General features: G+C 34.9%; 1 protein-coding gene across 7 annotated transcripts in view; it reads right to left on the reverse strand.

Moving 5' to 3' along the window:
• ZZZ3 (zinc finger ZZ-type containing 3) overlaps positions 1 to 25,879 on the reverse strand; it is a 109,779-nt gene that overhangs the window by 49,971 nt on the left and 33,929 nt on the right. For all 7 annotated transcript variants that reach the window (XR_006221605.1, XM_042997617.1, XM_042997619.1 and 4 more), the window contains exons 2-5: positions 17,757 to 17,891; positions 16,010 to 16,157; positions 14,953 to 15,051; positions 9,659 to 11,214 (exon numbers count right to left, since the gene is read on the reverse strand). Coding sequence is in view for 6 of the 7 variants with exons in the window: in XM_042997617.1 (XP_042853551.1) it covers positions 9,659 to 11,163 (1,505 nt within the window). In the remaining variant the exon portion in view is untranslated. The remainder of the gene's footprint in view (positions 1 to 9,658; positions 11,215 to 14,952; positions 15,052 to 16,009; positions 16,158 to 17,756; positions 17,892 to 25,879) is intronic.

Here is a 25,879-nt window from a genome sequence, read left to right on the forward strand (position 1 = left end):
GAATTCTCAGAGTATAGAATTTCTAAATTTAAACATCTTACTCCTTTTGCAGACAGAGAAAGGAAGATAACCAGGGAGATGGGGTAAGAGTGGACTAGAGCAGGCATTTAGGCATATAAGAAAGCCTCAAGTAAAAGAATATAACAAGGAACTAATAATCTGTTTAGAATATCGAGAAACAGTAAAAGAATGTTTAAAAATCGTGCAATAATTCATTTTACTTTCTTAAATTTTTTAAAACTTTTATTCATTTTTGACAGACACAGAGAGACAGAGTACGAGTTGGGGAGGGGCAGAGAGCAAGGAAGACACAGAATCCAAAGCAGGCTGCAGCCTCTGAGCTGTCAGCACACAGCAATGAGGGGTTCAAACTCACAGACCACAAGATCATGACCTGAGCTGAAGTTGGACGTTTAACTAACTAAGCCACCCAGGCCCAAATAATTCATTTTAAAGAGTAGATTTTATTCTAAAAACATTTATTCTAGCTACACTGTAGGAGTCCATTGGGGAAATAGTACACTAGCACTGCAGAAAGTAAGTTAGGAAGCATTTCCAGTAATCCAGAAAAGAGATGACAGAGATGACCTAAATTTAAGAAAGCAGCACTGAGAACAAAGAAATAAAGTTGAATCATAACACTGGTAGGAGAGGAGGGTGTAGTGAAGAAGTAATTGAAGATTACTCCTGTTTTTCCAGACTGGGCAAGTGAAAGATACAATTAAGCGAAAAGATAGTGTTGAATATTGGATGTGCGCGAAGGAAGCAATGGTAAGTTCAATTTTAGACATGTTCCATTGAGTTTACTGTGGAGAAAGCAAATGGATATATCTTGCAAGCAGTCTGAAGCCTAAGAATAATCTGATTGGAGATATATACATTTGGAAATCCATCAATATAGAAATGATAATTTAAACCACAGCACTGTGTGAGAATATCAACAGAGAGCATACAAAATAAGAAAGAAGTCAATAACCAAAGCTCAAGCAGTGCCAAAAGCAAGGGGAAGGGCAAAGATATATTTATATATTCATTTGAATTACAGAAATCAAATCATGTCCAAATTTTTTTTAACAGATAAGAAAACTAACAACCTCAGAAGTTAAAAACATTTACCCAGCATCATACTACCAGCTGAGAATTCTACTGGAAGGAGACTGGGATGTTCCTCAAATCTAGTTCTTTTGCAAATAATCTACAAATAAAACTTTTAAAAATATTAAGATTCTAGATTAAATAAGATAGCATTTTAAAGATAAAAACATTATCCAGTCATGAATGGTGACTTAAAAAACCTTATAAAACATTACATTTGGTTCATTTAACTTGACTCTTCATATCCATATATATATTTTGAAATGTTTATTAAGAAGATAATTCAGGTGTTGACTATAATCTTTTTCAATGGCACTTTCCACTCTCATTGCCAGTAAGCTATTAGCATGACCCTTTCTCTCCAACTGAAAATTTAATCATAACAAAATAATTCATGGCTTTATATTCTGATAACTGTCAGTTAAAATAATATAAAAAAAACATTTACAATTAAGAGGAATGATAATATAGGACAAGTGAAAAGAAGCAAACAACAAAAGTTGAATCAGTTCTCCAACTTCACATAAATGGTAAAAATAGTACCAGGGAAAATAAATTTCTGCAAAATACTTAACATTTACAAGAAACTACATTAGACAGACAGTCATAAAGAAAGCATATTCACCATAGCTTTCTGAAATATACTACATCAAATTTGGCCCAGCCAAAAGACCTGAAAGGAAAAACAACTAAAATCTAGATAGATTACTCTTTCATCTTTTAAGGTTAACACTTGAAACCTAGTAAACCCTGTTTCGTATCTTCTTATGCATCACTGTATCTTGTACCCATCCTCATGAAGTGTATCTGAACCAGTAACCCAATTTTTACTTCTGCTCAAACCATAGCAACACTTCATCAACACAACTAAAACAATGTCAAGTCTCTTTTACCCTCATTCTTCAATTCAAATTGGTATTATTCCAATTTCTCTGACTTCAGCTTCTCAGAAAAAAAAGCCACTTAAACTAATGTTTTACTAATAAGTAGAAACTAGTCCTCACTGTCACAGGAGTGTCAACAAAAATAATTTCCAAATGGTCAAACTTCAGGCTGGGGTGAATGTCATAAGAAGAAAACATACCTAAGTGCATACTGAAATCAAATCAGAAAGTTCCACTTTCAATCATGACAGAATAACAAACACTGAATATCCTCTTGCCAAACACAACTACACAACTGGAGAAAACACAGAAACAATTATTGTTAGACAACAGACAATATGTAGTGCAGGACTATGACCTATAAAAGAGAACAAACAAATAAGATAAGCCACACTATGATCACACTTTCCACATGGAAGTATCATTAGTACTGCAGAACAGGAAGCCGTCTTGCCGAGCAGAGAGAGAGGAAAAAAAAAGAGTGTTTGGGGAAGTGAGGCAGCTGGAATTTGTGGGACAGAGCACCAAAGAAGAAGAAGCAAAACAGAAAAAGACAGAAAAACACCAAATATTTGTGTAAGGGTCCCCTGGAATCTTACATGTACAAAGCTGCACATGTAAAACATGAGATTCCACAAGACCAACCGTTTTCATGAGGCTAGAGTCTTCCTTCAGGTTTCAACTAGCCAGAGTAAAGACCTTTTTAAATGAAACACCAGAAAGGCCATGCCAAGAAGTAAGGCTAAACTAAACCTAAAATACAGGCTACTCTGGACATCCCCCGAACACAGCTAAAACATAAACCTTAATAGGATCAAGCATATTATCAAGTAAATTAACTGCCTGTCAGAACAAATTTCAATACTTTTAAAGAAAGAGAACAAAATCCAGACCCTCAGTAATATTTGTATGGTGGACATTTGAAATATTTTAAGTATGTGAAAATGAATCATAACACACTACAGATAATTCTGCCTACTGAGAGTGCCCTGAACAAATTGCTCAGACTTTTCTCATCACTTTACAAATTTCTCTATGTTAAAATCAGAGATTAAAGAGAAAAGTAGAAGCAGCTTTCCATGACAATGTAAAAGAAATAGCGGTACACAGACCTCACTGAAGACACATACTTCACTGAAGAAATAGAAAAGTCACAAAACAGATCTTCTCATTTATTACTGAACACTGTAATATCTAATGACATGAGTCATCAAAGAAATACATATATGGTATAGTCTGCTCACCGATTTATAAAAACACATCACTTTTAGAAGTCTATTTATTTTGAGAGGTGGGGGGGGGGGGTGCAAAGACAGAAGGGAAGAGAGAATCCCAGGCAGGTTCCGTGCTCAGAGAGCAGAGCCCAACTTGGGGCTCAAAGCAGGGCTCAATTTCTCGAACCATGAGATCATGACATGATCCAAAATCAAGAGTCAGACACTTAACTGACTTGGCCACCCAGGCACCCCAAACTTTTTGAGCTTACAAAAAACTACTAAAATCAGGTTCCTACAACTAACGGCTCAGCTTCAATTAGTCTCAAATACTAAATGGGTTTTACTGCTGAGGTGCCTGGGTGACTCAGTCGGTTAAGCCTCCGACTCTTGATTTTGGCCCAGGTCATGATCTTGCAGTTCGAGTTCAAGCCCAGCATTGGGGTCTGTGCAGATGGTGCCTGCTTTGCGATTTTCTCTCTTCCTCTCTCTGTGCCTCTCCCCTGGCTCACACACATGTGCACGCTCACTTGCTTGCTCGCTCTCTCTCAAACTTTAAAAAAGAAAAAATATGGGGCACCTGGATGGTGCAGTCGGTTAAGCCTCTCACTTTGACTCAGGTCATGATGTCATGGTTTGTGAATTCAAGCCCCACATGGGGCTCTGTGCTAATGGCTCAGTCTGGAGCCTGCTTCAGAATCTGTGTCTTCCTCTCTCTCTCTGCTCCTCCTCTGCTCATGCTATCTCTCTCTCAAAAGAAACAAACATTAAAAACAATTTTTTTAATAAAAAAAAACCAAAAGGGTTTTGTTGCTAATGAGTACTTATTGCCATGTATAAAGAAACAACTGTTGTTTCTCTATCCAGAATTTAGATACCTGGTAGCTTATGTAAGCAACAGCCTCTAAACCAAGCAAACAAGAAAACATACAATTAAAATGAACATCTCCTTGCACTAATGCTTATCTATGCATTCAAAGAGAAATTCTTCAGTGCATCACTCAAGAATCTTGAGACATAATTCTGACAAGCCTGGTTATTCTGATTCTAAGTTTAAAGAGAACAAAAAGCACTATAGCACTAGAGACAACAAAATGAAAGTCAACAAAAATGAAGAAAAGAAGAAAATTGTAAGTTACAGAATTTGAACATAAAAAAGAAGCTAAATTATGAGAACATAAAAAGCAGAGAAGTGTGAATCGTTTCACATAAGCTAAAACAGATATTCTGGCAGTGATGCCAGAAAAGTATCACTATATAACCTCTGTCAGCAAAAATGACTCTGAGTCAAGAAGAAAAAGGTAAATTATACTACAAACACACTCAGATTACAACAGAGAATCCCTTTTGGAAACCATTCACATCAGTTGAAATAAAAGATGTTGATATGGAAAGGAAAAAAACAAAGAATTCACTGATTATTTCTTAGTCAACGGCATACTCCTCTTACAACCAAAAATGTTATACTAAGGACATTATTTATCTCTCTCCTCTCATTAATCTTATGCCAAACTACTGGAGCCAATCCAGCTATTATATTCCACAGTCTTTTCCAATTAGTTGAGAAGGTACACCACGCATGAGTTTTCTCTGGTAACCTCTGACTTTAATATACTTAAATGCATTCTAAACAACCCCCCCCCAAAGTATTTTTTTGCAAATTATCCAAGTTCTCTTTTTAAAGTCAAGCTGTAGCATAAGTTTTATACCCCCAATTCATACAGGGCAATTATTCTTCACAGATAAACTAACAAAATGTTCTTTAAAACAATGAACATGAAAACATTTCATCCAATAAGTAAAACAGGTTACTTACCAATAATGCTGATTCTCTGACAGATAAAACCAGATAATCATGATTATGCAATTACAGAGCTTAAACTCAGACCAAAGAACTGTAAAAACTGAGTACCTAGCACCTTCTCCTTGAGAGTTCTAAACCTAGAAACCCGAAAATCCACGGAATTAAGTCTTTACTGGATGAGGTAAACCAGGAGTAGTTCAGACTATGAATTAGAATATGGGAGTTCTTTATGTACCTATAGATATCTGCCTCTATCTTATGTCTGCCAATAGTTCCTCATACTTTCAATAAATAACTTTAAAACCTTAATTGTGAGTTAGGAAATGGGGACTGTATAATGCCACCTATGCTATCTACTTCTGAGTTGGAGTGTCAAATGAGAAATTCAGTGAAATCACTTGGTACCTTATGAAGTATAACACAAATATAACATTATTTTATCTAGGGCAAGATGGCTCCTCTATTGCTTTCTAAGCAAAATCGATCCCTAATCCTGGAGTTTTCTGGTCCCTTGAAAGAAACTTAGACAAACAGTAAAAGTAGTCTCACAGGAAGTGAATCTACAAGACCTCATGAGGATTTTCTCTATGCAGCTTCTGAAACCGATGAAGATATCAGAAGATTGATCATAAGCATAGTGTAAAAGAACATATTGTAATTATTTAAAGTATATTAACGTTTTCAGAGGACCAAGTTTAAAAATACAATTCCTATAAATATTCTCTAATATGGCTTAAAAATGTCTTACCTAGAGACTACATAAGCAATACTCTATTTGATAAACAACTGGCTTATTCTTAAAACTTTCATTATCTAGAAATTTGAAAATTGGTATAAGCATTAATAATCTTATCAGTGAGTTAACCCTTTAGAAAACCTCAAGAATCCAGAAACTCTTAATCTGACTTTTTATCCTCTGCCTGTTCATGAAAAGTTGTAAGATCTTTAAATGAAGCTATCCAAGGCCCTTCGAATATAAATTTAAGTGTTCTTGTACAAGGAGAATACAGAGAGAAATTCAGAGACAACTGACCAAATCACATTTCCATTCAAAAATTTATTTTCTAGTGGTTGCCTTGTGAACTGGGAAAAAAGCTCTGAACATTAAAACCCAGGACCTTCTCTATACCTGCTCTCCCTAGAACAAGAACTTCAAATCTAAGACACCTGACTCAACGCTTCTGATTCAAAATCCACAAAAGGTCAATTCTCAAAAAGAAAAGGCAAATCATAGTTAAGTACATGATCTCAGTCAGTCTGGCTATTAGGCCAAAAAGGTAGTCACCAGGTATTACCTACCACTTTAACAGAATCCTTCACTCTTGAAGATCAGAGGATTTTGAGGTAAAATAATATTTTTTTGATTCCCCACCCACTACTCTTTGAGAAAGCACATCTAGTAAAATAATCCACAGCTGGAATCTTGCCAGAAACAAAGATAATATTCAGTCCCCCGTGCTCATAGTTTTCCATTTGGAAAAATAAATATATAAAAGCAAACTGTGGGTTTATATGCTAAAGAAGAGGGATGGCATCTAAAAAGGAAACAGGGTAAGTATCCAAAATGCCCACAAATTCATTTCTCTGGCCTATGGCCTAATTACCATGAATCAGGTCTAAGGCTAGGATTCTTTTTTTTTTTTTTAATGTTTATTTTTGAGACAGAGACAAAGCATGAGTGGGGGAGGGGCAGAGAGAGAGGAAAACAGAATCCCAAGCAGGTTCCAAGCTCCAAGCTGTCAGCACAGAGCCCAATGCAGGGCTCAAACTCAGGAGCTGTGACATCATGACCTGAGCCAAAGTCTGGCACTCAACCAACTGAAGGACTCAGGCACCCCTAAGGCTAGCATTCTATACACAATATCTTTTCAAACATTTACAAACCATTTCATTAGATGACCTTATATGTGATATCCTTGCAAACAAGACAGATAAATTATAGGCTAAATGGTAGGATAGAAGGTTACTGATTAAATAATCAATGTTAACTTAGAGAAGAATTGTAACTCGAATAAAGAGCTATGTCCTCCTGGCTCCAAAGAACTAGGCCATACTGAGTGTTTTCTATCAATAACATATTTTTTAATCTGGCCATCAGGAAGTACTCATTCCCTACTGGTAAAGACAGTCATGTGTAATCTGAGCAATGCCCAATTCCCAGTTTCAAAAGGAAATTGTCTATAGAGAAATTTACTAGCATGAAGAGAATGAGAAAGAAAAACAAAGTATTTGATACAGTATAATGTGTACCTGTGTATGCAGCAGAATATTCCATCTACCCCATTTATCTTTTTTTTTTTTTTTAACCCCAAATGCATTTTCAAATGCAAGAAATTAGCTTGAGACTTCAAAGCACTAGATGGGTATCACGATGCTATCTTTTACAATGATAATTTGGGTACAAAAAAAAAAAAAAAAAAAAAGCCAAGACAAAAGGCTCTTGGCTCTAGACAAAAAGCATTTGAAGAAGGATCTTACTGAAAGAGATTGCATCTAACATGATCAAACACCCTCTCTCAATTTTCTTTAAATTATCTCTAACCAAGATGCTAATCAAGATGCTCTCACTCTCCATCTCACTTCTACCAACATGCTTCCTCCAGAGGGAAAAAACATTGAAAGTGAATTGTCAAAAGATGGTATCTTCAAAAGACTGGAGAAAGGCAACAAACCAAAAAAGAATGATTTCTTTTGCCCAAGGTCACCCAATGAGGCATTAATTTAAAAATACTGTCCTAATAAAGCATCTACCATCCAAATTCCAAAGGACTTTGTACATCCTGAGAAACCCATGAAACTGTATTGGTCTCATTCTCAAAGGGTTAGGAATACGGAACATCACTTTTTAAATATTAAGACCACTATCTTTACACAACTGTTTTATAAACATCATCCTTCATAATTACTATCAGGAGAGCTCTAACAAAAAAAGGAACATAATGAGTTATGAGAAAATACTTCCTATCAATATTCTAGCTAAGTCTTGGGGCACCTGGGTGGCTCAGTCGGTTGAGTGGCTGACTTCAGCTCAGGTCAATGATCTCACAGTTCGTGAGTTCGAGCCCCCCTTGGGCTTGCTGCTGTCAGCTCGGAGCTCACTTCAGATCCTGTCCCCCTCTCTCTCTGCACCTCCCCCACTCATGCTCTCTCAAAAGTAAATAAAACACTTAAAAAAAAAATCAGCTAAGCCTTAAAAAGAGCATTTCTTTGCCAAAGAAACAATAAAAAACAAAAAATTAAATTAATGAGTATATTTTGTAAAAATGCACACTTCTTGAGTTTTTGGTCTTTCCCCAAGACATATGTTCTTCCTCCTTGTGCCTCCAGATAAACAATTCTGTTTTTAAAAACTGATGAATAATACCAATGGTAAGAACTCAATTTATCTGAAATTGAAAAAACCTCACTTAGTTGTTTTTCTCTCAGATTGGACTTCAAATATTTCAAATACATAAAAATGCTAACAGTTCCATAAAAATAAATGAATAAAATACTCACATAAAATGACCTCTATTAAATCAATATTAAAATACTATTTATAAAAAAATTTTTTCAGAAAAGAAATCTATGCTAAAAGGCCACTAAATTATCATACACAAATGCAACCTATCTATAATGTATGGCAAAAAATTATTATGTTCCACAACCAGGATTTGATACTCTGATCTGATACATACCAGAATCTGGCAATTGTCACAACAAAAGCATTACAAAGTTTCCTCAAATTAACATTTTTACATAGCCTATATAATGTGATAGCAATTCAAAAGCATATTTTGTAGGGGCAAAAGGTGATCTTTCTGTTGTTGATCATGGTGTTTACAGTAAGCACTGTTCGCCGTTCATCAACAGTTCCTTGCACGATTACTCGGAGTTAGCTCCAATTTATTTGTGTTATTACCCAGAATACTTTGCCTTCAAAACAAAGGCTAAGAACTGATAGTATTTTAAGATAGTCTCCCCTTATAATTCAGAGTCAGGAAAAATTTGTCTCAAATGCTTTATGTAAACTATGCAACAGACTAACTTGCGAATATGCTAATTACAATATACAATTAGCTGTCATGGTATTAACAGTAATATCTACTCTACAAATCACAAGTCAAAGGTAATGCATAAAGTACATTTTTTAGTCAAAAGTTTTAACTGGAAAGTAGATATAAGCAACTAAGATAAAAGTGGATTTATAGCCTGCCAGATTTCTCTTAATCTATATGATGTCTAAGCACTCGTTAATTCTTCTACACTGCCTAGAAGGCCTAGACACTTCATAAAGTTCTGCGACTATAAATCAAAGTGTACTGTGATAAGTAAAGATGTTTCCATTTTACAAATTAACTGAAACGGTATAAAACTTATTAATAAACAAAAACACCATCAACCATGGCTTCCACATGTCTTTTCTAATTAAGATGTATGAACTATCAAAACTAGAAAACCATATTGTCATTGAGAAGAGTAGTAAGTTGAGTTTTAAAGTCTTTCTTTTTTTGGAGCTTTTTTAAGAGTTGAGATAATCATTATGTTAAACCTAAAATTTAAGCTAAAGCATTAATTTCAGCTATAATAAAAATGCTATGAATAGACATTTAAGAATAGATACTGAAAGCGTGGGGAATAATAAACAAAGCAGAATTCATGGTTACCATATTTACACATACTCTTTGTTGTGTTTCAGTGCCACATGATCTGATTCAAAGTAATAAACATCAGGATCATCATCTTCTTCTTCTGTATTGTGTGGATTGGCACTCTCTTTGGCAGATGGCAAATGTCCAATATTAAGTCTTGCCTCTGAGGGTGGCTTACTTAGTCCTTCACTCCCATAATTTCCAGAGTCACAAAATATTCCTTTTTCATTCTGAGAAATTTCATCAGGATTTGTGGGAGATTCACTTCTATTATCACTAACAGTTGCATTTGTTTCATTGGGACTAAGATTATTCTCCTCAAATTGTCCATTTTCTCTGCAAGGAGAATTGTTTTTAGTGGGACTACCTCTGGTAGGGGCTGCCCTTCGTGGTGAAGTTCTCAGAGTATATCGATGTTCTTGAGGTTCTGATAAAGACATCATTTGAGCTGAAACACAGTCTAGAACAGAAGATGATTCTGGTTCTCCAGAGACTGGCATACTCTCAAGACTTGTGTCCAGGGCGTTATTGGTGTTTTCATTACACTGCTCTTTTGAGGCACTGCTATCTCCCACCACATCTACTTCCTCCTCAGAATCCCTTAAGGATGACTGAATTTCAGAAAAGGGACCTGTAGCTGGCTCAGTAGTCAGCTGATTAACATGTTCCACAGGCAGGCAGGCAGTTACTATTTTGTGGTCCTCCAACTTGACCTGCACTTCTGAATTTGTGCAAGGCACGTTATGGTCTATATAACTGTCGTCCTTCCTACTATCAAGGAACATTGAAGTGTGGGTATCCGAATCCCCATTTTCAGCTACTGACTTTTCCTGCAACACATATGAACCAGTGCTATTTTGTTTAGTGTTCCCATCAGGCTGACAGTCGTCATAGTTTATAACAGCTGAATCGCTGTCATCAACACCATTGACAGCCAAATAGCCTGCGATTTCTTCAACTACTGTAGAATTAAGTGGCCCTTCCTCACTGACATTCACCTTTTTAATTTCCCTTTTCTCACAATCATCCAGTATAAGACATCGACAAGCTCGTTTAGTCCCTTGAAAATCTGCATCATTGTCCACTACTGTATTCCTCTCTTCTACCGACTCCTTGTCTGATTTTATAGGTGAATCTTCTTCTGAACTGTTTGGTGCTTCAGATCTAAGACAACGCTTAATTCTTTTTAAAACTGGTGAAACAGGTTCTGTTTGCCTTCTCTCACAATTTTCTACAGCCTGCCTTTCTATGTTATCTTTTTCTGAAGAAGAAAGTCCTCTTTTCCTAGGGCTTACCCATGATTCTCGAGTACTTTGCTGTTTTAAATCAGTAGTTCTTCCATTATTATTTCCTTTCTGAATTTGCACAGGCTCTGGTCTCTTCTTTGGTGATCTTGATCGTACTTGAGAATGAGAAGAGATTTCTTCAGGGTGAGCAATGCTACGATTCCTTAAAGTTCTACCACAAAAAGATTCATCCAAGCCGTTTAACCCCACTGTTGATCTTGTAACACGAGTAGATCGGGAAGCAGCCATACTATGGCAAGTCCCTACAATACGGTCATCATGATCCACTCATTGGGAAACCTTCAAAAATGTAAACAAAATAATGAGAAAAAGGTAATAGTTAATATACCTAAAACAAAAGCATAAAGCTATTAACTTTTAAATCCAAGTATAGCCAATATTAATAAATTACGTGATATAATTTCTTTTATTAACATTTCCAAAAATGATATTAATAATAACAGCTAACAATTATATGGTACTTAATATGTTCCAGGAATCATTCTATATGCTTTACATACATTAACTCATTTAAGTCTCACAACAACTAAGGTAGATGCTATTACCATCCCTACTTTACAAATGAGGAAGAGGATGAGGTATGTGTATAGTTTAAGTAATGTATCCAAAACCATACACAGAAGTGGCAGAGCAGGGCTCTAGAGACCATGCCTTTAACCTGCCTTGCTGTTTATCTGCTTTTCAGATACAAAGGCACAAAGGGCCCAGAGAAGAGTTACCTCAAAGACAGGATTTCATCTTGGTTATTAAAATAATACCTACGAATTTATATAGCAACAATCACAAAAACTATCCCAATCATTTCTTATGTTTTCTCAAAACATTCCTGGGAGGTAAAGTGGTAGGCTCAGCTCTTCTTAATTCACTCTTATTAAAATGAGTTTTAGGTCAAATCCTCTGATAACAAACTATGTGACATCCAAAAACTTTCGGTTGTAACCAAGCAGATGAACAGATATCACAATCCTAGCTTGCAATAAGCTAAAAGCAAAACAGAGGAAAGCCAAACCTCCCTAGTCTCTAGAAGTACAGCCATAAATTAGCAAGTGAAAGGAAGTATTCTGAAGAGGATAGAAGAAAAAGGAGAAGCCCCCCCAAAGCAAATACTGCATCTAAGAAATAAGGACAACACATTCTCTCCTTCTTTAAACTCCTGTATATATGTATATGCCACAGTTTTAACGCATATTGGGAATGAGCTGGTTTTCTGATGTGGATGTTGGGTGTGTCTAAGATAGAAATGCAAGGGAAATTGAAAACTGCCCTGATTGATCTACCTGGATAAACTCTTAAGTGGTTATTATTTTCCAAAGGTTCTCCCATAAAGCAGAATAAAGGAGCTATTAACATTTCAAGTATCCATTCTTCTGCTCCTCTTCTGTTTAGCTTTCACAAGATAATTTGCCACTTCACCGCTTAACTTCCAAATGGGGGGGGGCGGGTAGGATGGATACAGAAAGAAGCCAGCAACAGCTGTAGTACATAGTTGCATAGTACCCTTCCCCCTCCCTTCCACGCTTCCCATAGCTCCTCCTACAAACCCTCCCAATGCCGTTCTACCTCTCCCCCTGCAAATCAATCTCTCCTTTGCCTCAACCAAAAATGTCTAACAGCAGAACAGTTATGAAGAACTACAGAAGCCATAGCAACATGCTACCACATACCAAAAAAAAGAAATATTAAAGGGAAATGTCTTCCTGTTCCTGACTGCTGACAAATGTATTAAGTTTCCCAAAAATATGTAAGCTGATTGAGTTTAGTTTTGTTTCACAGTAAGGTATACTTTTAAATTTTTAATTAACAGTTTTTAAAAATCTTACAAGACTCACAAAACCAGCTCTGGGATTAGAATATGATAATTTGTTCTAGAGAGTTATACAGCCATCACATGAATAAGTAAAGGACACCAATCAGAACTTAGAAATACATTTCACATAGTAAACTTCTCCTATTTTGGGATTCATTAGAGGGACGTGATATGTAATTCTCTTTTGCTTAAATCTTGTCATGAAGATTACAGTCTATTTTAAATCACAGGTAATAAATATTGAATGTACCATAAATATCCACTTTTAATTACAAAAAATATAAGTTAAACTTCAAATGATGCTCCAAAACAGCACAAACTAAAAAAAATATTAAAATCAATTTATTTGTTTATACACCCAAATCTGGAGCTCTGAAATTTGAAGGTTACTAGTTTTTAAATATTAATTACCTATGTAAATACACAAAAGAAACATAAGTTAATTTTTTAAACTTTACAAAATATAATGCAAACACCTTTAACGCAAATTTGATTACACTCATGATTTATGATTCAAAAATAATATTGGCAATAGTAATATTTTATATAAAAAAAGAATCTGTTAACCTTTACTTTTTAAAAGGTGATGCCAATTAAAGACATATAAACCTCAAATGATACCCATAATAGGCACTCCTAAGCCCTTTTCTTTCCATAGCAATCCAAATGAAAGCAAAACTGCTGCCCTGTCATTATTAATAAAATAAACCTATTATTATTACTCAGTTACTTGTAAAAAACATATGTATACTATTTCATATTATTAGTATTATGTATGTATACATAATATATATAATTATAAAACACCACCTATAATGAGGGCCTATTTTATTTCTTCACCATTTCAGTGATCAAAACACTAATAAATATGAAAGATTAAACCTCTTTTTTGTTTCTTCTGATCCCTAAAAAGCATTCTTATTCCATTCAACAACTACAATAAAGTCCATTTTATTTACAGTTCTCAAATCCTGTGCTATTGAGCCATATTTAAAGCGAACCTGTTTTATAACAAGGATAGTTTTGGTACCACAAAATCTCACAACTCAAAGTGTGGCCTAAGAACGAGCATCATGGGCATCTCTTGGAAGCTTGCTGGAAATGCAGAATATCAAACCCTGTCCCAGATCTACCAATTAATCATATTCCCAGGTGATTTATATGCCTGCTAGTATTTGAGAGGCACTGCCTTAGACCACTGCATCCAGACAGTATTCTACTAAAATCATATAGTCATCAGGTTCAAACTAAATTAGACCTATTTATAATATATCTTTTAAAAGTCCTTATTTGATTCTAGAAATAATAAAGCAAGCAAGCAAGCCATGACCACTTTGGTTAAAGAAGTACAAAGTAGGACTCAATTGCTTGCCTGAAATTAACATATTGTATGCACTTAAGGTAATAAATTGGTAAACATTCTGAAGATTAAGTGAAATCTGAGCATTCTTCCCTCTGATAATTTTTCTTCTAACTTTTTTCTTCATCTTTTCTATTCTGGATAGGCTTATACAAAGGCACATACTTTCTATAGTTATCTAGTAAGTTGAGTGCAAATTTCAATTACCAAAAAGGGACTAAAAATGTCCTGACCATCTCAACCAAGTCTTAACATTGTTTCCCATGTTTAGCAAAGTACTATAGACTTAAGTAGTTATTTTCCTCATTTTAGCTATATAATATAGAGTTACTGAAGAAATTCAGTGAACAGGTTTGGAGCATAAAATTATATTCCTGCCAAATATTAAATTACTAAGGGAACAGAAAGGGACTTGTTTATAAGCTAAGAATCTCAGAAAATAACCTTGCTAGTTAACTAAATAGGAGGCACATGGTGAAAATCTTAGCCAGCACCCAATTCAATCACTCTTGTTTCAGAATTAAGGGAAATTGTTAGTTAACATATTCCTATGGCAAAACTGAATCTAGCAACTAGAATGTAGTTCCTATATTTTATCTACCAACTAATGAATATGGCACTTTCTAGAATAGAGGGAAGAGAATATGATCAATCACCAGAATTAAACAGACTCTTTTCCTCTGACTCCCACCCTCAAAGCTCTTATCCTATTGGAGAGCACATCAAGGACAGTCAACCAAATTTCAGCCTGTCTACTCATATAAAACCCCAAATCCTACCTATATGTCTAACATCTCACCCATTTATTTGCTGCTGAACTATCTTCCCCGAAATTTGAATCTACTTTTACCTCAAATCTAACTGTAGGATCCTGAAACAGTATCAGCAGTGTTTCACATCATAAATGTCCAGCCCCTGTGATCACATCTGCAAACTGCATCAATATGAACTAAAAGGAATAATAAACATTAAATTAAAATGGTCCACCTAATGGAATACTACTCTATCACCCACTTATAAGAAATCTCAAAAAGGTATTCAAAAATAATGCATATAACCTTTTGCTCCACTATAATTACCAAAATAGTATGGTATGGTGCATTTTGGGAATTGAGGGACTGGCAATCCTCCATTAACACCAATGTTCTAGCTGATATTTACTATCACAATATTAAGTTTTATTAATTGAACAATTTTTACCAAACTGGTCATGATATCAAACCAAAGTGAAAGGCAAAAACAAGAACAATTGATCAGTGTTACCATAGGATCCTTCTGTCTAAAACATAAACACAAATTGTTTAGTAATGGTTCAGACTACCCTTGTCATACAATTCTTCTACGACAAATTTCTTCAGTTGAGCAATTATCACTATAAAGTTAAAAGTAGGAGAGTGAAACCCGGGGACCCACCTATGGATTTCAAATTAAAGTTCTTAATATTTGCCTTTTTGAAACTATAGATTCTATTATACACTACCTCGTACAAAGGGATCTCTTCTTTCTTCCCCATTAAGAGAGATGGATATAGATGACAGATAGATACATAGATAGAAAGCTGAATGAATACATACTTAAAAAGAAAACCGGTGAGAAACAGAAATCAAGCAATTTCATAAAGCCCCTTGAATCAAAAATACCTAGGAGTCAAAGATAGGTATAATACTCTAGAGTTCCAACATACTTAGGCACTTCGTTTATACCCCTAACGGGAAGAGTGGGAAAATATTTCATCCCTAACCCATTGCCTATAGCTCCACACTCCTATGAACTGCCAGCCAGACTATACAATTTGCCATGCAGACATACAGAAATATAACAAGTAACCATCCCCACCAAAAAGAAAAACAAAACAAAACAAAACAAAACTATAGTTGTCTTCACTACTGCAAAACTAAATAACTTACCTGAACAACCAAAGATCTATCATTGTGGAAATATTATCTTTTCCTTATATCCTGAAGGAGTTGGAGCTATGATCTAGAATAGAGCTTAAGCATCAGGGTTTCAGACTCTCAGCTTCAGCCATGGAGAATACTAGAACCTCCTAAATTCCTTTCGTTAAAATAAAATAATAAAAAAAAATTAAAGAAACAAATTAACTTATGCTAACAGATTTACCCCACCTATAATAAGAGGAAATAGTAGGTAACAGAGTATCTATTCAAAATAACATCTTTGATACTTCTTAGTAACTCCATAGTCTCAGAGATACTAAGGAACCACAAAAGAATTTTTAAAAACCAACAAAAACAAATCAAAAAGAGCTTGAAATATACCAAATCCTTATAACAACTCATTATTAGTTTGCATCAAAATGTGACTCCATTCTTTCCTAGAGTCTACAGCAATATTTTTTTGAGGTGACCCAAAGACTGCCTTTAACAAGATATAATTAAGAATATATAATCTATTACTCTTATTCTAGAGGCCTTCCCAAGCTTTGGCCTTCAAATATGAAAAACTGGGGACTGAACAACAAAAATAATGTAAGTTATGCACACCAAAGAATCAACTAAGTCTTCAAATATCCATATATGGTAACCTTGATGATTACTTAAGTGCCCTAAGACTCTATTACAAAGAGAAACTTTATTATTTTTGGCTTATGGATTTTCAGTTAGGACAAAAACAGTAAGGATTTTCTTTTAGTAAGTACCCAGTTGGCCAGATATTTTAATTAATCTAATTACACTCCATTTCTTGGACAGGCTGGTTAATTAAGAATTTTACTTTATAATAATGTATTATGATATCCTTTTCAGAGAATCTTGCTAAATATTATTATGGGTGCCCATTTAGAAAAAAGGAAGAACACAAGAAAAAAGACTAGCAATGTTTATGACAGATTGTCCCTTTATTATAAACACGAAAGTAAATATTCTAAAAGTGACACTATTTTCAGTGAAGGATTACAATTTTAAAACTGATACAGTTAACAAACCTTGTAATCTAGAGTTACTGCCTACTAAATATAAAAAGATTACAGTTTTAATCAGCTAGGAGATCAGTACTAACATCTAATATCTACAGATGCAACCTCTCCCAAATGTGCCCTGTAAATTCTTGAAAAACACAAGGTAGGAAAAATGTCTAAACAAAATCATTTAATACTGCATTAAGAAATATGCTAAATTAACAGGAGGGTGCACAGCGCAAACACAATCCTACAAAAAGTAACCCTTGACTTGAAAATTCACTCTTCTTACAACAAAGACTCCAACTGCCAACTCCTTTATATCCAAACCTGAACGCCTTTCACAAACATAGCAAAACATTACATTCTATAAGTATGTGGTGGGGGTGGCAATCATCAGAGGCAGGATGCACAATTTAAGATGTGTCTGAGTATACATGGACACTCCCATTCTAGCACTGTATTCAAAGTTCTAGTAAGCCACCTTACTACCCATTGTGGACTGGATGTTCACTATAGGAACCTCTTTTGTTATGATATTTACCAGGCAAGGATATCTGCAACGTTCATTTCACACAAGAACTGATACTTACAGCTGAGTTCTACCAGTATTAAGATACACAGGATTACCCAGACGTGTTTCTTAAAAGCCTGATACACTGAAAAAGAAATTTTGGTCAATGGCTTCTACTAACTAAAGCCCACTTGGCCTTAATTAAGATTACTTATTTTCTTACCTTTTTAAAAGTGTTTTTCGCCTAGTATTTGATTCCCAAGCGTCTGTATTTATTTGTCATCACTGTTAATGTCCATGTTACATTGAGACTTCAGGTATTAATTATTTATATGGATGTACTAGCACAACTTGGTATCTGTGAAGGGAAACCACAATATAGTCACTATGGATGTGTTACTGTTTACAGATTTGTGGACAAAAACGGTATTTCCAAACACTTAGACAACACACTGCATTTTCTATCAATTTCACAAATAATTCCTCATATTAGCCTACAAAATATGTGTTATCTTCAATAGGCTAAGATGAGTTGCTAACAATCTTACAAATGCTTCTCAGAGTACCCACATAAAACATTTCAAAATCTAATTCTAAATTAAAATTCTTACAAATTTAAGAGCTCCTTAGATTCCTCTTCTGACTACTAATGAAGATACCTCATTTCCCAGAAGCCTATAATTTGCTCAGGGATTAATACAAAAGAATTTTTCATATGTGTTTTATAATAGTATTAGGGAATAGGGGCACCTAGGTGGCTGAGTTGGTTAAGCATTCGACTTGGCTCAAGTCATGATCTCATGGTTTGTGGGTTAGAGCCCTTCATTGGACTCTGTGCTGACAGCTTGAAGCCTGGAGCCTGCTTTGGATTCTGTGTCTCCCTCTCTCTCTGCACCCCGCCCCCCAGCCCCCACCGGCTCATGTGCACGCTCTCTCTCTCAAAAATACATAAACATTAAAAAAAAATATTTTTAAAGAATGCAGTAAAAAAGATCATGACTTTCTCTTAAATGTGACTTTAAAACATTCCATATCCTCTAAAGTAATGATTTTGTCTTGTTTAGATTATCCCTCTATGAATAGTTTGTGAACATTATTTTGGAAGTAAATAGAAAATACACGTGACAAAATAAGTGAAGAAATAAATCAAGATGAAGCTATCCAAACATTCCCTAAAAGTAAGCTTCTTAAAAACATAAGACTTATAGATTACAACTCTGAGAAACACACCAATGTGTTTATAATCATGACAAAAAGCATTATGTAAAACTTTAAATCATTTCAACCAGTTTATTAAAAGAAAAACATGAGCTACAAAAAACTCACTCATATATATCATAGAAATAAACCTATGAATATCATTCTTAAATGATTTACCATTGTGTGCCATTCCAAATTCTTATGTAATAAAAAGAAAGAGCAAAAATCTACACAGACGGGCACCTGGGTGGCTCAGTCGGCTAAAAGTGTCCGACTTTGACTCAGGTCACCATCTCGTGGTCTGTGAGTTCCAGCCCCTCATCAGGCTCTGTGCTGACAGCTCAGAGCCTGGAGCCTGCTTCAGATTCTGTGTCTCCCTCTCTCTCTGCCCCTCCCCAACTTGTGCTCTCTCTAGCTCTCAAAAATAAACATTAAAAAAAAAATTTTTTTTAATCTGTACAGAATCTTATACCTGTTTTATGGATAAAATTGATCTGTCAACCTGCCAGATCTTATCAGTAAAAAGTTTCATTACAATAGAGTAGAAATTAATATGTTATATCAATTATGTTTCAATGAAAACAGAGAAAGAGTAAATAGTGATTAAGAAACTGATATCAAGCACTTAAAACGAGTTTATTCATTTGTTTACAAATGATAAACAATGTAAACAAATGATAAACAATGTCATAAAAAAAATTAACACAGATCCAAGTATTCCCAAATTTAAAAGTTGCTATGAAGTCTTTTATAACAAGCAAATTAAATTAGCCAAACTTCTTATATTCCCTACATTGCATTCTCTCATTCACTATAGCATTTCAAATGTAGCAGATAAACTAGTTTGATTTGTGACCATTTTTTGTTTGAATTATTTAACTATAGTAACTTCCAGAAGTTTGAAAAACTTAGCTATTTTGTCTTTTAAAAGCATCCAAAATGGAAAACAAACCATTTAAATCCTATTCCTAAGGCCTTCTTATTTATTCCTGGCTACAGAGCTTTGCTTGTTTTCACATACTAATAAAATCAATTGACTATTCAAGAATTCCAAAAGTAAATCCAAAACCAATCTTGACTGAAAAGAATTACTTTTCCTAGTATTTGTAGTCTAACACTGGTACTACTGTGTTAAATAGATTGCAGGATCTAAGATTCATGGCACATATGAAATCACTTCAAAAGACTACAGAAAATCTCACTAGCAAATATTACCAGTTCTGATTAAACAAAGTTATAAGCTACACAACTTACTACAAAACTGTGAAGTCTGAGAGCTAAATGCAACCTAAATTATAAGACACTGAAAATATTTTTTAGTTTTATAAAACTTGGAAAAAATTCAAAACAGAAGTTACACTATGGACTCATATTAGTACAGTTGTTATAAATGAAAATATTAAATTCTTCAGTTGTTATAAATGAAAATATTAAATTGTGCACTATTCCAGGTCTTTAAATGATTTTAAAAGAAACAAACAAGGACATTCAAAGGATTAAGATAATGGTCTGGGACAGAAACACCTTTGCTAGACAATTTAGCTTATCACAGTCAGTTGCTATAGAGAGCTAAATCGAATATTTGGTGCAAAGTATAAACAAAGAAAAGCACACTTTTCTGGATCCCTAAGTTGTTTGGAACCACAGATTCAGTGTTTTTGGGTATGTTTAACAGACTTTAGAGATAAGCCTATTTCATAGTCAACAGAGAGGTAACAGAAGCATCAGGTTTGATAGGAGACAGAAACATGATTCCTTATCATCAAATATAACTAACAACTATCGGACCATGAGTAAGCCACTTCACTCTTCTTTGCTTCATTTCCTCATCTATAAAACAGGAGTAGTGTATTTCTCAGGCTTACTGTGAAGTTCAGAAGAGATTACGCCTGTGAAGTGCTTTAGCTTATTGGTTTTCAAACACCTAAGGAATTTCTGGACCTTGATCTTGGGGTTGTGGGTTCAAGCCCCATCTGGGGTATAAAGATTACTTAAAAATAAAATCTTAAAAAGGGGGGAGGGGTAGCGCCTAGGTAGGTAGTTCACTCGGTTAAGAATCCGACTCTTGATCTCAGCTCAGGTCATCATCTCACAGTTAGTTCATGAGTTTGAGACCTGTGTCAGGCTATGCACTGTCAATGTGGAGCCTGCTTGGAATTCTCTCTTCCCCCTCTCCTGCTCACACTCATGCACACCCTCTCTCTCTCAAAATAAACATTAAAAAAAAATTAGAAGACATGCAAAGAAGGAAAATACCACTCATAATGCCAAAAATCAATCAACAGAAAATGATCCATACATGATAGATTTACCAGACAAGAACATTAAATCACTTATCATAAACGTAGTTCATACATTCAAAAAAGCAGATGAAGGGGTGCCTGGGCGGCTCAGTTGGTTGAGTGGTCAGTTGAACAGCTGACTCTTATTTTCTGCTCAGGTCATGATCTTGTGGTTTGTCAGATCAAGCCCCATGTCGGACTCCATGCTGACAGCATGGAGCTTGTTTGAGATTCTCTCTCTCCCCTTCCCTGGCTGGCACACATGTACACACTCTGTCTCTCAAAATAAGTAAATACACTTTTTTTTAATAAAAAAATAAAAATTTGATTGTTCTAGTAATAAAAAATGCTGTTTGGGATTAACAGCAGATTAGACACTGCAAAGAAAATGTCAATGAACAGGAAGACCTAGCAACAGACACTATACAAAACAGGAACACAAGACTGAAAAAAAAGCATAAATAAGCTGTAGGATATCAAGCATCTCAGTATATGGATAAGTGGAGCACCCAAAAGAAGTAGGAAAGAGTCTGAAAAAATAATGTCCCAAAACTTTACAAATCTCACGGAAATTATAAACCTAAAGATCAAAGAGGTTAAAGAGGTGAAATTTAATCTTTAAAGTATTGAAAAACACTATCAACTAAGAATTCAACTGTCAGAGAAAATATCTTTCAAAAACTAAGATGAAGTAAAGATGATCTCAAATTGTAAATGTTAAAAAGAATCCATCACCAACAGACACGCACTATAGGAAATGTTAAAGGAAGTTACAGAAGGAAAAAGGTAATAGGTGGCAGTCTGGATCTATCCAAAGGAATGAAAAGCACAAGAAATGGTAAATGAGACTAAATATAAAGATTTTTCCCCTTAGTTTTTAAATCTCTTTAAAAGAAAATTGACTGTTTCAACCAAAAATGATACCAATACATTGCGAAATTTAGAACATAAATGGAAGTAAACTGTAGTAGCACAAGACCCAAGAGACTCTAATACTACATGTGAAGTGGTATAATACCACATGTCAAGATGCATGTGATAAATTAAAGATGTATACTATAAAACTTAAAGCAACCATTTAAAAAAAAAAAAAAAACAAACAAACTGGGCACCTGGGTGTCTCAGTCAAGCGTCCAACTCTTGATTTTCGCTTAGGCCATGATTTCACAGTTCATTGGATAGAGCCCGTGTCAGGCACTGTGCCACAGCACAGAGACTACTTGGAATTTTCCCTCTCCCTCTCTCTGCCCCTTCCCTGCCTGCACTCTCGGTCTCTCAAAATAAATAAACTTCGAAAAAAATAAATAAAAGAAAAACAAAATGAAACACATGTGATAGTTAATAGGCCAACAAAGGAAATAAAATAATTTTTTAAAAATCCAAAATACGGCAGAACAAAAGGAAAAAGGGAATAAAGAACATGTAGAAGAAACAAAAAACAAATAGGAAGGAAGTATCAGGTTTAAACTTACCTATATCAAGAGTCACTTTATAGTAACCCTTCAATTGTAAATAGTCTAAAAACAGTTTAAAAGTAGTTTTAAATTATTTGAAAAAAGTTATTTGGAAAGAATAATAAATTTTATAGGATTCAAAACACATAATTTGACTACAAAGGAATTAAATTAGAAATGAGTAATAAAAACATATCTCAAAAATCCCCAAATATCTCAAATAACCCATAAAAGTCAAAGAAAAAAAAAGTCAAAAGAGTAATTAGAGAATTATAGAACTAAATGAAAACAAAACTACAACATATTAAAATCTGTGAGGGGACGCCTGGGTGGCTCAGTTGGTTGAGCATCCGACTTCGGCTCAGGTCATGATCTCACAGTTTGGGAGTTCAAGCCCTGCGTCAGGCTCTGTGCTGACAGCTCAGAGCCTGGAGCCTGCTTCGGATTCTGTATCTCCTGCTCTCTCTGCTCTTTCCCTACTCATGCTTGCTGTCTCTCTCCTTTAAAAATAAACAAACATTAAAAAAATAAAAAAATAGAATCTGTTAGATACAGCAAAAGCAGTACTTACAGGACAATTTACAGCAGTAAGCATACATTAGTAAAGACAAAAGGTCTCAACTCAATGACATCAAGCCTCTGCCTTAAGAAACTGGAAAAAGAAAATATAATCATATAAAAACAAGAAATAATAAAGAAAAGGCAAAAAATAAATAAATAAATAAATAATAACCAACATAAAAGAAAGCAGAAAAATTTATACATCAAAAGGTGGTCCTTTGTTTTTTCTTTTTCAAGAAACGGAGTTTTTTTTTTTTAATTTTGTTTTGTTTTTTAAAGTAGGCTCTACACTCAACATGGAGCTTGAACTCACAACCCTGAAATCAAGAGTCACATGCTCTACCAACTAAGCCAGTCAGGAACCCTACCGTCCCACCAAAAGCTGGTTCTTTAAGAAAAATCAACAAATCTAATAAATCTCTAGCCAGACTGACTAGGTAAAAATAAATACAAATCACCAATTTTTAGATAAGAAATTAGTAATATTACTATAGATTCTATACTTAAAAGATATTTATTTTAACAAGGGTACCAAGACAAATCAATGGGTAAAGAATAATCGTTCCAACAAATGGTGCTGAAACAACTGGATATCCACATGCAAAAGAAGTTAGACCTCTACTTTATGTGATACATAAAAATTAACTCGAAAAGAATCAAAGACCTATATGTAGAAGCCAAAATAACATTCTTAGAAGAAAACATAGGTATAAATCTTATGACCCTGGATAAAAGTTTTTTTACATTTGACAGTAAAAGCATAAAGCAACCCAGAACAAATACTGTATGATTCTACCTATAAATGAGGTGCCTCGAGTAGTCAAATTCATAGAGAGAGAAAACAGAATGGTGGTTACCAGGGACTAGGAAAAGGGGGAAACTGGAGTTATTGTGTAATGGGTACAGAGTTATAGTTTGCAAAATGAAAAAAGTTCTGGAGATTAATGGTGGTAATGGCTTGTCCAACAACATGAATATACTTAATGCCACTAAACTGTACACTCAAAAATGGTTAAGAGTGCCTCTGGTGACTCAGTCGGGCATCTGACTCTTGATTTTGACTCAGGTCATGATCTCACAGTACATGAGGTTGAGCCCTGCATCAGGCTCTGCTCTGATAGTGAAAAGCCTGCTTGGGATTCTCACCTCTGCCCCTCCCCTGATCACGCTCTCTCAAAATAAATAAATAAACGTTTTTTTTAAATGATTAAAATGGTCGATTTTATGTTATGTATATTCTACAATTAAAAATTTAAAATCAAAAGTAAAAAAAAATACAGATAAGCTAGAATCCTCAAAATCAAACCATTTTATGCTTCTAAGAACTCCATCAAGATCATGAAAAGACAACCCAAACGATGAGAAAAAAGTATTTGCAAATCACTGGTCTATAAAATTCTACCTTTACAACATAACGAAAAGACAATCTAATTTAAAAATTGGCAATGGACTTGAACAGGTATTTCTGCAAAGATGTACAAATAGCCAATAAGAACATAAAAAGATGCTGAACATCAGTAGCCATCAGGGAAATACAAGTAAGAACCACAATGAGATACCACTTCATACCCATTAAAATAAAGGTAATAAAAAGATGGATAACACAAGTGTTGGCAAGAATGTGGCATAACATAAAACTGGTAGCGGGAATACAAAATGGTGCAGCTAGCTGCTTTGGAAAAGTTCGGCAGTTCCTCAGTAAGTTAAACATAGAATTACCCTACGACCCAGGAATTACACTCCTGGATACAAAGGCAAGAAAAAGGATACAGGTTTCACACAAAAACTTGTTCCCAAATGTTCACAGCAGCATTACTCATAATAGGCAAAAAGTGGAAGTAACTGAAATGTCCATAAACTGTTGAATGATAAAAAAAAAATTTAGTCTACAACGGCATATTTTTCAGCCATAAAAAGGGGTGAGGTACTGATACATGCTATCACATGGATAAATCGTAAAAACATTATTATGCTAAGCAAAAAAAGGCAGTCACAAAAGGTCTCATACTGTATGATTCCACGGATATAAAACATCTAGAACAGACAAATTCATAGAGACAAAAAGGAGATTAGTGACTCTGCAGAGACTGGAGGTGGGAGGAAATGGTTGAAAGTGATTGCTAATGGGTATAATGTTTCTTTTTATTTTTTTTTAATGTTTATTTATTTTAAAGAGAAAGACACAGAGTGTGAGTGGGGGAGGAGCAGAGAGAGAGAGAGGGAGACAGAGAGTCTGAAGCAGGCTCTAGGCTCTGAGCTGTCAGCACAGAGGCTTACGCAAGGCTCGAACTCAGGACCAGCAAGATCATCACTTTGGGTGAACGCTGATGCCTAACCGACTGAGCCACCCAGGTAGCCGTTTCTTTTTAGAGTGATAAAAGTATTCTGGGGGCGCCTGGGTGGCTCAGTTGGTTAAGTATCTGACTTCGGCTCAGGTCATGATATCACAGTTCATGGGTTCAAGCCCATGTCAGGCTCTGTGCTGACATCTCAGAGCCTAGAGCCTAGAGCCTGCTTTGAATTCTATGTCTCCCTCTCTCTCTCTACCCCTACCCCTGCTTGTGCTCTCTCTCTCAAAAACAAACATTAAAAATAAAAAAGTATTCTGCAATTAGATACTGGTAATGGTTGCACAACTTTGTGAATATACTAAAAATCACTGAATTGTACACTTTAAAATAAGGGTGGATTTTATTATATCTCAATTTTTATGCCATATCAATTTTTAAAAGAGATTATAAATCACTTCATGTCAACAAAGTAAATAAGTTAGATGAAATGGACAAATTCCTTGAAAGTTCAGAAACTTCCAAAACTCACCCAAAGAGAAATGGATACATTAAATATAT

Source organism: Panthera tigris, chromosome C1 (genome assembly GCF_018350195.1).
Source record: "Panthera tigris isolate Pti1 chromosome C1, P.tigris_Pti1_mat1.1, whole genome shotgun sequence".
In the NCBI taxonomy this organism is placed as follows: domain Eukaryota; kingdom Metazoa; phylum Chordata; class Mammalia; order Carnivora; family Felidae; genus Panthera; species Panthera tigris.